The sequence below is a fragment of the Mytilus trossulus genome, chromosome 11 (genome assembly GCF_036588685.1).
Source record: "Mytilus trossulus isolate FHL-02 chromosome 11, PNRI_Mtr1.1.1.hap1, whole genome shotgun sequence".
NCBI lineage: Eukaryota > Metazoa > Mollusca > Bivalvia > Mytilida > Mytilidae > Mytilus > Mytilus trossulus.
This window is the reverse complement of record NC_086383.1, coordinates 69,096,585-69,111,973: the sequence shown is the minus strand read 5'-3', so window position 1 is coordinate 69,111,973 and position 15,389 is coordinate 69,096,585. Positions and strand designations below refer to the sequence as shown.

General features: G+C 35.6%; 1 protein-coding gene across 1 annotated transcript in view; it reads right to left on the bottom strand.

Moving 5' to 3' along the window:
* Positions 1–15,389, bottom strand: part of LOC134691489 (uncharacterized) — a 386,460-nt gene that overhangs the window by 14,365 nt on the left and 356,706 nt on the right. Inside the window, exon 4 of the mRNA XM_063552033.1 lies at positions 636–878. Coding sequence (XP_063408103.1) covers positions 636–878 — 243 coding nt within the window. The remainder of the gene's footprint in view (positions 1–635; positions 879–15,389) is intronic.

The following is a 15,389-nucleotide window of genomic DNA, read 5'->3' as shown; positions in this document are numbered from 1 at the left end:
GTAAGAGAACAGAAATCAATTTTGGGTAGTACGCACGTACAGATGTGCAAGGGTAAAACTTAATGCCCCCTTCACAACGGCTGGGGCATAAAAAGTGTGGAAAACTGATTTGCCGGACTGACAGATGGACAGACAGACGAACAGAGTGCAACTTGAAGTTCCCTTCGACTCCGTCGGTAGGGTACTAATAAAGAGCTCTGCAATGAGTACATTATAGTATATCCTTTTGAACTTGCTGTAAGAATCAAATATTATATGCAGAAGTTTTTTTTTTTTTTTTATCAGAAGTCAGTATAACGGCCTGTAGAAAAAAAAATGCACAACAATATCTTAAGCCAGTTAAGGCATATTAAAATTGCCAAAAATATGAACATTAACATGATAAAAGGACAATATCTCTGAATATCAGAATAGAATTTTGTTTAAATCATAAGAGAAACTACATTCACCAATCCCAACAACAGTGTTAAGTTCGTATTACCGTTTAATTCGTTCAATAAGCCGCAGGTTTTTTCTATGTCTTTGTCTTTTCAAGTTATAAAGACGACCTGATTCTGAAGCTAATAGAGAGGTGGAAGATACCAAAGAGGTATTCAAAGATAAATGAACAGTTTTAATGTTGTAGATTTTCTTACCTGGATCAATATAAATCCAGCTTCTAGTCTCAACATCAAGGCCACACCGACCTTCTATTAGGGAAATCCCATCGGTAGGATGTCTTCCTTCTGGGACGACATCACCAGCTAAGAGCTTGACAAGACTCGATTTTCCGACAGCGAACTGGCCTGTTACCATACAGCGCATGTCATAGGAAACATACGTTCCACTGCCAAGTAACCTGTTTAACATAGCGGACTTTGTCTGTGTGTGGATTGGATCTGTAATTATAACTTTTTCTATAAAAATATCATAAAGTCTAAGTTTAATAAAGATTTGTTAACCAATTTAAAAGTTTGTTTTCAATGTTTTTCATTAACAAATCATTTAAAGTCTATGTCAAACATGGATTGATTGTTGTTTGTGTAACGTCCAGTTATCTATAAGGTCACATGAATGAATAATCATTGGTGAAAATCCCAAGTGTCTACAACTTACGGTTTCTGATTTAGAGTGGCCAACCGACTTTGTTTTAATTTTCAAAGGGGCATAACCCAACCAAGGAGTCTTTGAATCTTTTCGGTTTAAAAAAATCAAAGTCACAGGGTGAGTTCTTGAACAAATTCCACTGATCGGTTTTGGTCTTCCTATGACAGTTCAGGCATTTATTTACTAACAAGATTTTTTGTTTGGTTTTTGGGCAGATAACTCTGGACTGACAACATTTTGAGACTCAAAGGGTGAGACCCAAAAAACTATTTGTGATAACATTATTAAGTGTGAACCTGATTGTGATGTCTTACAGTTACGGAGGGAAATTGTGTCAAAGTTTGGCAGCAGAATAATAACAATAAGAAGAAATACAGTAAGGTATTTCCCTTTTGGAAAAGCATAGACCTTATCAATATTAAATTTTATAGTCAATTCTAATAATCAATGTTAAAATCTACTGGAATTATTCGGTGAAAACTCTTAAAAAAATTGACGATTGACTTGTATTAACCTGACTTTATATATGCACAATTGAATACAAGAAGTGGCGGGAACCAGGTGTCAAGTGTGTCAAGCCTTAAACTTGTATGACAGTAGTCACAATTGAATACAAGTGGAGGGGACCAGGTGTCAAGTGTGTCAAGCCTCAAAATTGTATGACAGTGATCACAATAGAATACAAGTGGAGAGAACCAGGTGTCGAGTGTGTCAAGCCTCAAACTTGCATGACAGTAAATCTAATCACAATTGAATAAAAGTGGATGGAACCAGGTGTCAAGTGTGTCAAACCTTAAACTTGTATGACAGTAGTCACAATTGAATACAAGAAGTGGAAGGAACCAGGTGTCAAGTGTGTCAAGCCTCAAACTTATATGACAGTAATCACAATAGAATACAAGTGGAGGGAACCAGGTGTCAAGTGTGTCAAGCCTCAAACTTGTATGACAGTGATCACAATAGAATACAAGTGGAGAGAACTAGGCGTGGAGTGTGCCAAGCCTCAAACTTGCATGACAGTAATCTCAATTGAATAAAAGTGGATGGAACCAGGTGTCAAGTGTGTCAAACCTTAAACTTGTATGACAGTAGTCACAATTGAATACAAGAAGTGGAAGGAACCATGTGTCAAGTGTGTCAAGCCTCAAACTTATATGACAGTTATCAAAATAGAATGCAAATGGAGGGGACAGAGTGTCAAGTGTGTCAAGCCTCAAACTTGTATGACAGTAATCACAATTGAATACAAGAAGTGGAGGGAACCAGGTGTCAAGTGTGTCAAGCCTCAAAATTGTATGACAGTAATCACAATTGAATACAAAAAGTGGAGGGAACCAAGTGTCAAGTGTGTCCAGCCTCAAACTTGTATGACAGTAATCACAATTAAATACGAGAAGTGGATGGAACCAGGTGTCAAGTGTGTCAAGCCTCAAACTTATATGACAATTATCACAATAGAATACAAGTGGAGGGGACCAGGTGTCAAGTGTGTCAAGCCTCAAACTTGTATGACAGTGATCACAATTGAATACAAGTGGAAGGAACCAGGTGTCAAGTGTGTCAAACCTCAAACTTGTATGACACTAATCACAATTAAATACAAGAAGTGGATGGAACCAGGTGTCAAGTGTGTCAAGCCTCAAATTTGTATGACAGTAATCACAATTGAATACAAGAAGTGGAGGGAACCAAGTTTCAAGTGTGTCCAGCCTCAAACTTGTATGACAGTAATCACAACAAGAAGTAATTGTAACAGGATGCTGTTACGAAGTCTCCCAAACAAAGCTCCGATAACTCCCCATTCATATGGTCCCATGTTCATTTGATTTTTTGTCCCATACAGGAATATATATTGCTTACGAGTAGGGATCTCCACCATTTACAAGTTTTCAAACAGGAGGGGGTGGTGGTGACCCCAGGGACTTTACCTACATTTCCTTTGATTTGTTTTATTGTCCCCTACAAGAATATATATGGTTTAGGGGTGGGGATCTGGACCGTTAACAAGTTTTCAACCAAGAGGGGTATGGGGTGACCCCCTAGGGACTATTCTTTTATTTCATTTGATTTGTTTTATTGTCCCCTACAAGAATATATATGGTTTAGGGGTGGGGATCTGGACTATTTACAAGTTTTCAACCAAGAGGGGGTGGGGTGACCCTCTAGGGATTTCTCTTTTATTTCATTTGATTTGTTTTATTGTCCCCTACAAGAATATATATGGTTTAGGAGTGGGGATCTGGACTGTTTACGAGATAATTGTTCATTCTCAAATTGAACAGGGTGGGGGTGACCCCCAGGAACTTCCATCTAATTACATGTGATTTGTTTCATTGTCCCATACAAGAATATATATGGTTTAGGGGTGGGGATCTGTATCGTTTACAAGTTTTCCAACAAGAGGGGGTGGTGGTGACCCCCTAGGGACTTCCCTTTTATTCCATTTGATTTGTTTTATTGTCCCCTACAAGAATATATATGGTTTAGCGGTGGGGATCTAGACCCTTTACAAGATAATAGCACATTCTGAAATTGAAGGGGGTGGGGATGACCCGCAGGGCATCCCCCTATATTTCATGTGATTTATTCTATTGTCCTTTTATCATTTATGAAGACTGTATGTATCTATCACTTATAGTTTTCAAGTTATATTGATTTTAAAAAATTTGAAAATAAAATCCCATAGGGTTCTATAGTAAAACCCTCCCTGCTTTCTACCCCCCAAAATACCCCTTAATAGACCGCAATGCACAAACGAAAGATTGATGGCTCACCTAGACATATAAGTCTACCATTTTATGAAATCCTAAGTCAATCTCACAAGCGGTTTTGGAGAAACGCTGCGGACAAGTTCATTTTTTAAAGAAGAAGAAGAAGAAGAAGAAGAAGAACTGAGCAAAAGCAATAAGTCTCTAAACTTTGTTTGGGAGACTTAATTAAATACAAGTGGATGGAACCAGGTGTCAAGTGTGTCAAGCCTTAAACTTGTATGACAGTAATCACAATTGAATACAAGAAGTGGAAGGAACCAGGTGTCAAGTGTGTCAAGCCTCAAACTTGTATGACAGTAATCACAATTGAATACAAGAAGTGGAGGAAACCAGGTGTCAAGTGTGTCAAGCCCCAAACTTGAATGACAGTAATCACAATTGAATATAAGAAGTGGAAGGAACCAGGTGTCACGTGTGTCCAGCCTCAAACTTGTATGCCAGTAATCACAATTGAATACAAGAAGTGGCGGGAACCAGTGTGTCAAGTAAGTCAACATGATGAACAAATTGTGAAAAAAGTCTTTAAAGGGCAATAACTCCTTCAGGGAACAATTGACAATGTTGGTCAAATTGACTTATTTGTAGATCTTACTCTGCTGAACATTATTGCTGTTTACAGTTTATCTCTATCTATAATAATATTCAAGATAATAACCAAAAACAGCAAAATTTCCTTAAAATTACCAATTCAGGGGCAGCAACCCAACAACGGGTTGTCTGATTCATCTAAAAATTTCAGGGCAGATAGATCTTGACCTGATAAACAATATTACCCCCTGTCAGATTTGCTCTAAATGCTTTGGTTTTGAGTTATAAGCAAAAAACTACACTTGACCCCTATGTTCTATTTTTAGCAATGGCGACCATGTTTGTTCATAGTTCAAAACTACGGATACAATTTATAAACAAGATACCCTAAGGAACATTCAGTTAAAGTTTGGAAGTATTTGGCCAAGTAGTTTCAGAGGAGAAGATTTTTGTAAATAAAGGCAACAGTAGTATACCGCTGTTCAAAACTCATAAATCCATGGACAAAAAACAAAATCGGGGCAACAAACCAAAACCGAGGGAAACACACATTAAATATAAGAGGAGAACAACGACACAACACCGAAACGGACCAAGCAACAGACAATACACCACGAGAGTAACAAATATAACATCAAAACCAAATACATGAATATGGTATAGACAAGTACCGTGCCACGTCTTATCTCAAAAATAAGAGAAAACAGAAACGACTCAACGTTAAAATGCAACACACACACATAAACGAAAATATTATAACAATGGCCATCTTCCTGACTTGGTACAGGACACTTTTAAAGGGGAATAAAAGTGGAGGGTTGAACCTGGTTTTAAGGCAAAGATTACTAAGATTTACGAAAAATGGTTAAAATTTGACTATAAAGGGCAATAACTCCTAAAAGGATCAACTGACCATTTCGGTCATGTTGACTTTTTTGTAAATCTTACTTTGCTGAACATTATTGCTGTTTACAGTTTATCTATATCTATAATAATATTCAAGATAATAACCAAAAACAGCAAAATTTCCTAAAAATTGCCAATTCAGGGGCAGCAACCCAACAACGGGTTGTCTGATTCATCTGAAAATTTCAGGGCAGATAGAACTTGACCTGATAAACAATATTACCCCCTGTCAGATTTGCTCTAAATGCTTTGGTTTTTGAGTTATAAGCCAAAAACTGCATTTGACCCCAATGTTCTATTTTTAGCAATGGCGACCATGTTTGTTGATAGTTCAAAACTTCGGATACAATTTATAAACTAGATACCCTAAGGAACATTCAGTTAAAGTTTGGAAGTATTTGGCCCAGTAGTTTCAGAGGAGAAGATTTTTGTAAAAGATTACTAAGATTTACGAAAAATGGTTAAAATTTGACTATAAAGGGCAATAACTCCTAAAGGGGTCAACTGACCATTTCGGTCATGTTGACTTATTTGTAAATCTTACTTTGTTGAACATTATTGCTGTTTTCAGTTTATCTCTATCTATAATAATTTTCAAGATATAAATAACCAAAAACAGCAAAATTTCCTTAAAATTGCCAATTTAGGGGCTGCAACCCATTAACGGGTTATCTGATTCATCTAAAAATTTCAGGGCAGATAGATCTTGACCTGATAAACAATAATACCCCATGTCAGATTTGCTCTAAATGCTTTAGTTTTTGAGTTACAAGCCAAAAACTGCATTTGACCCCTATGTTCTATTTTTAGCAATAATGCCCATGTTTGTTAATAGTTCAAAACTCCGGATACAATTTATAAACTAGATACCCTAAGGAACATTCAGTTAAAGTTTGGAAGTATTAAGCCCTGTAGTTTCAGAGGAGAAGATTTTTGTAAAAGATTACTAAGATTTACGAAAAATGGTTAAAAATTGACTATAAAGAGCAATAACTCCTAAAGGGGTCAACTGACCATTTCGGTCATGTTGACTTATTTGTAAATCTTACTTTGCTGAACATTATTGCTGTTTACAGTTTATCTCTATCTATAATTATATTCAAGATAATAACCAAAAACAGCAAAATTTCCTTAAAATTGCCAATTCAGGGACAGCAACCCAACAACGGGTTGTCTGATTCATCTAAAAATTTCAGGGCAGATAGATCTTGACCTGATAAACAATGATACCCACTGTCAGATTTGCTCTAAATGCTTTGGTTTTTGAGTTATAAGCCAAAAACTGCACTTGACCCATATATTCTATTTTTAGCAATGGCGACCATGTGTGTTGATAGATCAACACTTCAGATACAATTTATAAACTAGATACCCTAAGGAACATTCAGTTAAAGTTTGGAAGTATTTGGCCCATAGTGCGGTGACTGAAGGTAGATTTTTTTTAATTTAATCTCCCCACCGAACACACACCTATATTATATATCATTGGAAAGAGGAAATCGTGTACTATAATAATATGCCTGTCGTCAGGACTTGGTATGGTCACAATTTTTTGAAATTGAGGTCAAAGGTCATATGTGAAAATCTGTGAAAATTTGGGAGGGTTTCAATTTTGACATTTTTTTCTATTTCTAAACTCTACATAAATACAAACGATACTGTTTTGGCTTTATTAATGTTTGTTATTATACATAAACCTTAATCATGAAGATTTATTTTATCAAAAAAATCCTATAACGACCTTTTATAAACAAAACTTCAAAAATTAAGTTTTTAACCTATAAAATGTTTAGAGCACCTTAACCTTTTGAAAAATTTCAATTTCAGGTAAAACTCAAGTGTCTTGCATGACAATAATTATTTTTTAAACTATCATATTGGGTGAGGTATCAAATCAAAGCAAAAGAACACTACAGTCAAATATGACCTCAAATTGAATTGCGGATACTTCAGGTTTTATTATAGACTATTCGTTGCTTTTGGTTTTTTTCACAATTATTACTGCTTCCATATATTATTATCTGTTGTTGCGTATTTTACTCTGGTTATTATCTATTACATTATAAGTTTTGTACCTATATCCCCCCTTTTTTTTCCTTGCAACGTACCACAAACTTCAAAAGTATTCCATATAAAAAAAGAAGATGTGATATGATTGCAAATGAGGCAACCCTCCAAATGAGACATAAATTACCAATACGTCCCGTACGGGCTTCAACAATGAGTAACATTTATACTGCATAGTCTTCAATTCACGAAATGAATATTGTAAAACAAACGAAAAATCTCTCGACCTGATTAATGTACAAAATGAATAGGAAACAAAAAAATATAGTATATAGAAACATACGACAAACACTGCATTACTGTCTCGTGACTTGAAACAGACACAAACAGAATGTGGCGGGGTTTGACTTTTTTAAGGGCACGCCAACACTCCCCAAACCCGGGGGCTGGGACCGTGTGTTTCAGTTCAACAAGCTCTGTACCTAATCAACCGTTATCTCCATCATCTTCATTTTCACCAACCGTCACAGTTAAGACATGTTTATAATATTTCTATACATTTCACTCATGGCCACAGGTATGCACATGAAAGGTTCTGCTCAAAGCAAACACGTTATTTTGAGTTTTTCTTCACATGTACAGACAAGGTATTGTAGGAAGTCCGAAGACATTTGTTCCCAAAGAATTACCAGCTTCAAACCATCCCTTTCAATTCATCAAACTTTGAAGATTTAACAGAAATCTAAAATGGGGTGAAGATGACATCCATATGCTTGTCTGCAAAGATGATGGGGAAATATTATGCATGAGACGTACACACTATCTTGATTTCGCTCAATTTCATGGTTGGCAACACACAAGATATATGTGTCTTCATTTTTATATAAGCTTTGGATTTCAAATATTTTGGCCACAAGCATCACTGAAGAGACATGTATTGTGGAAATGCGCATCTGGTGCAAGAAAATTGGTACCGTTAATTTTATTATATAGCGTCGCACTCTACTTTACGAAGCATAAAATCCATTGGCATTCAATATTTCAACAAGGTGTTTCGAACCAAAATCATGGTACATTTGTAAAGCCAATCCTAAATGAAAAGGAGTAAAAAAAAAATTGTCACACAAACGGTTGACGCAACAATTGCTTAAGCAGTTACGCAATTTCTGTGATGCCATTTCCTGAGAATAGTCTTGGCTATGCAGTTTCAATAAAGACGAAGGCAAAGACTGAATTGAAGAAGAAAGAGACAATTCTTCCGAAGTTGGGTATACTTCTGTAGAGTTTGTAGAGATGTCTTTTCTATTGTATACTTGCAGCGGAATGACATATCTGTCCGTTATTTGTGCCTATTACATTTGACATTAAAATTTTGAGTTCAGTTTTCAATCAACTAACAGCTGATATGGCATCTCAAATAGTTATTTTGCTACAAATTATTGTTATATTTGCCTTGAACTTGTTGAAGTTGTTTGACAACTGAATGTCTATAGAAATCAATGAGTTTAGACTGCATTTTAAGTAGAATATTTTAAATTAGAATCAACAGGAAGAAAAGATCTACTACTAAGTAGTATATTTATCTAGTAACGGTGTCATGAGGAATGACTATTACATCGTTGTCAATTGCCAAAATAAAATTAGTAAAAGCAGTATCGTGATCTGAGATATCTGCTTTTTTTTCATTTTTAGCAAATAATGTGTAATGCAACCAAAATGACAGAGTGCTGCTTGAAGTTTAAAGGATGGACGGAAAACTATTTCAACTTTAACTTGATCTGACACGGTTACAACATTCTTAACTTGATGATACGCTCATCTGATTCAAACTTGAGTAGTTTTTTATCTTTCTAAATTGTTTTGTTATAACAAAATATACAAGCGCTCCAGTTGAACGACTGCATTCTAGAACGCGTACACATACCCGAAACTGAGAGACAACAGTCCGATAAATGTATGTCGTCATTAAATATCAATTTAGAAGCTTCCTCGCTCTAAAAGGGGGGACTAATATGTTTACTTGTGTAACTTTTGTAGCATGAACAATGATACACAGCCTGCCCGGAGTTCTGTAAATTTATTTGCATATCAAGCACTGCATAAAATTAACAACTTTTGTCTTTTCTTTGGACTTAATGGAGCAAGTTACAACGGACTTGACATATCACGGTATATTTACTGAAACTATCCGTTAATTATTTTGATTTTACAATTAGACTTTTCTGACAAAGTATATTTAATGTTTTATAACAAAAAAACATACAATATAAAAACATACAAACAAAGAACGTAGCATATATCAGTGCAAATATGTGTATAGTATAGCGAAAAGGTAGTAATATCATATATCAGTTGAGAGCAAATTATTGACTAATACACAAAATGTGACAGAAGGCAAGTGATTAAGTTCCGTGTTGAAATTGAAGTTTTTTATTCTATTCTTTTTCCTTTGATTTCTTAAGGTTTTTGTCATATTTTGGTTCCGAAATTTTTATCACTGATTAGTTTTATGAAATACTATATGCTAAAAATATTATGGGATAATTTGTATTGCTACTATGAAGAAGAAACTAAAGTTTGTGTCTGAATTTGCAATTAAAAATACCACAATTTTTAACAGTCTAAACTTCGCAAATTTTATAGAGTATAAGAAAATGAAATACTAAATAGAATATTTCGATATATGAAAATAGCCTCAGGAAAAACTATTTCAGTTAAATGTAAGTAAACATACACAATGTTTCATTTTGAAAAAGGGGGGTTGAAACTCTCCAATATACTACTAGTCATTAAAACGACTTTTTAGAAAAATGTGACCGTACGAAATTCTGACGACAGGGCAAAAACTTAAGAAGACATATTTGTCTTTAAGTTAAGACCATTTTTAGCCGTGTGTTATTTGGGGAGATTAAACTCGCGATCTAGACGACTTTTTACGCTTCTGTCACCGCACTACCAGTAGTTTCAGAGGAGAAGATTTTTGAAATAGTTTATAACGACAGACGACGGACGCCAAGTGATGGCATAAGCTCACTTGGCCCTTCGGGCCAGGTGAGCTAAAAAGAAGTGGAGGAAACCAGGTGTCAAGTGTGTCAAGCCTCAAACCTGTATGACAGTAGTCACAATTAAATACAAGAAGTGGAGGGAACCAGGTGTCAAGTGTGTCAAGCCTTAAACTCGTATGACAGTAATCACAATTGAATACAAGAAGTGGAGAGAACCAGGTGTCAAGTGTGTCAAGCCTCAAACTTGTATGACAGAAATCACAATTCCATTTAATGATGTATCTATGGAGTCAATGCCTCCAAACTTACATCATGTACATAGATTAATTAATACGTCTTGCACAAACAAACACATTTGTTTGTTTATTTATACATATGTGGCCGACAAAAAAGATGCTTCCTTAATTAATTTTGACTTTTACTTTCAATTCTGCAAATTGGTCAAAGCGTTTTTGAGTTTATGTCCGACATGTTGACGACGGACGGACAGACGGACAACGGTATACCATAATACGTCCCGTAAACTGGCGTATACAAAGAATCATCTAGTGTTGTGTTTCTAAAGTCGGTCAGTATAGTGACTATCAAACTTACTTAAGCAGAAAACTGAATAATCGCTGGAGACAGAAATTTTGCCGGAAAAGCAATCCCTACGTCTTGCTTTCTGTGACTGAGACTAAAGCTCTTAAGATAGTTATCTAACTTAAGTATGCATTAAATTTTCAATTTTTTAGCATATGATATAACACAAGTAATTTATACCGGTCCTAGGTAAAACGTAAAGATTAAATCATTTTTTAAATATTCTAAGGACAACATTTGTTTTCCTTAAAATCCAGTTCAATACAAAATTATGCTGATGGCAAAAAGTCTGTTTTCATTTAATTTTTTAGTACCTAAACTAGGCCGTTAGTTTTATGGTTTAATTGTTTTACAATTGTCATTACGTGGCCTTTTATAGCTGACTATGGGCTTTGGTCATTGTTGTAGGCTGTATTGCACAGTGACCTATAGTTGTTAATTTCTGTGTCATTTGGTCTCTTGTGGAGAGTTGTCTCATTTACAATCATATCACATCTTCTTTTAGTATTAACTGCATCACATTCTTTATGTGCCTGTCCCAAGTCAGAAACCTGTAGTTCAGTGTCAGTATGTTGTCTATACAATACCTACCTTTTAAAATTTTCTTGGGAAAAAAATTCTAGCAAAGTAGAATATTGCTTGCAGTTGCAGAGTAAGAATAAACATGAATATATAGCATCCTACAGAAGACCATATATTTGATGGTACTTACTATGTCATGTATTTCATCTATTGGAAAACTGCTAACGCTATAGGTCCATAGTTTGTTATTATCATTTATAGTGACTAATCTCAGGGAAAGCTGCTAACGCTATAGGTCCATAGTTTGTTATTATCATGTATAGAGACTAATCTCAGGGAAAGCTGGTAACCCTATAGGTCCATAGTTTGTTATTATCATTTATAGTGACTAATCTCAGGGAAAGCTGCTAACGCTATAGGTCCATAGTTTGTTATTATCATGTATAGTGACTAATCTCAGGGAAAGCTGGTAACCCTATACGTCCATAGTTTGTTATTATCATGTATAGTGACTAATCTCAGGGAAAGCTGGTAACCCTATACGTCCATAGTTTGTTATTATCATGTATAGTGACTAATCTCAGGGAAAGCTGGTAACCCTATACGTCCATAGTTTGTTATTATCATTTATAGTGACTAATCTCAGGGAAAGCTGGTAACCCTATACGTCCATAGTTTGTTATTATCATGTATAGTGACTAATCTCAGGGAAAGCTGGTAACCCTATAGGTCCATAGTTTGTTATTATCATGTAAAGTGACTAATCTCAGGGAAAGCTGGTAACCCTATAGGTCCATAGTTTGTTATTATCATGTATAGAGACTAATCTCAGGGAAAGCTGCTAACGCTATAGGTCCATAATTTGTTATTATCATGTAAAGTGACTAATCTCAGGGAAAGCTGGTAACCCTATACGTCCATAGTTTGTTATTATCATGTATAGTGACTAATCTCAGGGAAAGCTGCTAACGCTATAGGTCCATAGTTTGTTATTATCATGTATAGAGACTAATCTCAGGGAAAGCTGCTAACGCTATAGGTCCATAGTTTGTTATTATCATGTATAGTGACTAATCTCAGGGAAAGCTGCTAACGCTATAGGTCCATAGTTTGTTATTATCATGTATAGTGACTAATCTCAGGGAAAGCTGGTAACCCTATAGGTCCATAGTTTGTTATTATCATGTATAGTGACTAATCTCAGGGAAAGCTGCTAACGCTATAGGTCCATAGTTTGTTATTATCATGTATAGAGACTAATCTCAGGGAAAGCTGCTAGCGCTATAGGTCCATAGTTTGTTATTATCATGTATAGAGACTAATCTCAGGGAAAGCTGCTAGCGCTATAGGTCCATAGTTTGTTATTATCATGTATAGTGACTAATCTCAGGGAAAGCTGGTAACCCTATAGGTCCATAGTTTGTTATTATCATGTATAGAGACTAATCTCAGGGAAAGCTGGTAACCCTATAGGTCCATAGTTTGTTATTATCATTTATAGTGACTAATCTCAGGGAAAGCTGCTAACGCTATAGGTCCATAGTTTGTTATTATCATGTATAGTGACTAATCTCAGGGAAAGCTGGTAACCCTATAGGTCCATAGTTTGTTATTATCATGTATAGTGACTAATCTCAGGGAAAGCTGCTAACGCTATAGGTCCATAGTTTGTTATTATCATGTATAGTGACTAATCTCAGGGAAAGCTGGTAACCCTATACGTCCATAGTTTGTTATTATCATGTATAGTGACTAATCTCAGGGAAAGCTGGTAACCCTATAGGTCCATAGTTTGTTATTATCATGTATAGTGACTAATCTCAGGGAAAGCTGGTAACCCTATACGTCCATAGTTTGTTATAATCATGTATAGTGACTAATCTCAGGGAAAGCTGGTAACGCTATACGTCCATAGTTTGTTATTATCATGTATAGTGACTAATCTCAGGGAAAGCTGGTAACCCTGTAGGTCCATAGTTTGTTATTATCATTTATAGTGACTAATCTCAGGGAAAGCTGCTAAAGCTAAACGTCCATAGTTTGTTATTATCATGTATAGTGACTAATCTCAGGGAAAGCTGGTAACCCTGTAGGTCCATAGTTTGTTATTATCATGTATAGAGACTAATCTCAGGGAAAGCTGGTAACCCTATAGGTCCATAGTTTGTTATTATCATGTATAGTGACTAATCTCAGGGAAAGCTGGTAACCCTGTAGGTCCATAGTTTGTTATTATCATGTATAGAGACTAATCTCAGGGAAAGCTGGTAACCCTATAGGTCCATAGTTTGTTATTATCATTTATAGTGACTAATCTCAGGGAAAGCTGCTAACGCTATAGGTCCATAGTTTGTTATTATCATTTATAGTGACTAATCTCAGGGAAAGCTGCTAGCGCTATAGGTCCATAGTTTGTTATTATCATGTATAGTGACTAATCTCAGGGAAAACTGGTAACCCTGTAGGTCCATAGTTTGTTATTATCATGTATAGTGACTAATCTCAGGGAAAACTGGTAACCCTATAGGTCCATAAATTGTTTTTATCATGTATAGAGACTAATCTCAGGGAAAGCTGGTAACCCTATAGGTCCATAGTTTGTTATTATCATTTATAGTGACTAATCTCAGGGAAAGCTGCTAACGCTATAGGTCCATAGTTTGTTATTATCATGTATAGTGACTAATCTCAGGGAAAGCTGCTAACGCTATCGGTCCATAGTTTGTTATTATCATGTATAGAGACTAATCTCAGGGAAAGCTGCTAACGCTATACGTCCATAGTTTGTTATTATCATGTATAGTGACTAATCTCAGGGAAAGCTGCTAACGCTATAGGTCCATAGTTTGTTATTATCATGTATAGAGACTAATCTCAGGGAAAGCTGCTAACGCTATAGGTCCATAATTTGTTATTATCATGTATAGTGACTAATCTCAGGGAAAGCTGGTAACCCTGTAGGTCCATAGTTTGTTATTATCATGTATAGAGACTAATCTCAGGGAAAGCTGGTAACCCTATAGGTCCATAGTTTGTTATTATCATGTATAGAGACTAATCTCAGGGAAAGCTGGTAACCCTATAGGTCCATAGTTTGTTATTATCATGTATAGTGACTAATCTCAGGGAAAGCTGGTAACCCTATAGGTCCATAGTTTGTTATTATCATGTATAGTGACTAATCTCAGGGAAAGCTGCTAACGCTATAGGTCCATAGTTTGTTATTATCATTTATAGAGACTAATCTCAGGGAAAGCTGCTAACGCTATAGGTCCATAGTTTGTTATTATCATGTATAGTGACTAATCTCAGGGAAAGCTGGTAACCCTATAGGTCCATAGTTTGTTATTATCATGTATAGTGACTAATCTCAGGGAAAGCTGGTAACGCTATAGGTCCATAATTTGTTATTATCATGTAAAGTGACTAATCTCAGGGAAAGCTGGTAACCCTATAGGTCCATAGTTTGTTATTATCATTTATAGTGACTAATCTCAGGGAAAGCTGCTAACGCTATAGGTCCATAGTTTGTTATTATCATGTATAGTGACTAATCTCAGGGAAAGCTGGTAACCCTATAGGTCCATAGTTTGTTATTATCATGTATAGTGACTAATCTCAGGGAAAGCTGCTAACGCTATAGGTCCATAGTTTGTTATTATCATGTATAGAGACTAATCTCAGGGAAAGCTGCTAACGCTATAGGTCCATAGTTTGTTATTATCATGTATAGAGACTAATCTCAGGGAAAGCTGCTAACGCTATAGGTCCATAGTTTGTTATTATCATGTATAGTGACTAATCTCAGGGAAAGCTGGTAACCCTATAGGTCCATAGTTTGTTATTATCATGTATAGAGACTAATCTCAGGGAAAGCTGGTAACCCTATAGGTCCATAGTTTGTTATTATCATTTATAGTGACTAATCTCAGGGAAAGCTGCTAACGCTATAGGTCCATAGTTTGTTATTATCATGTATAGT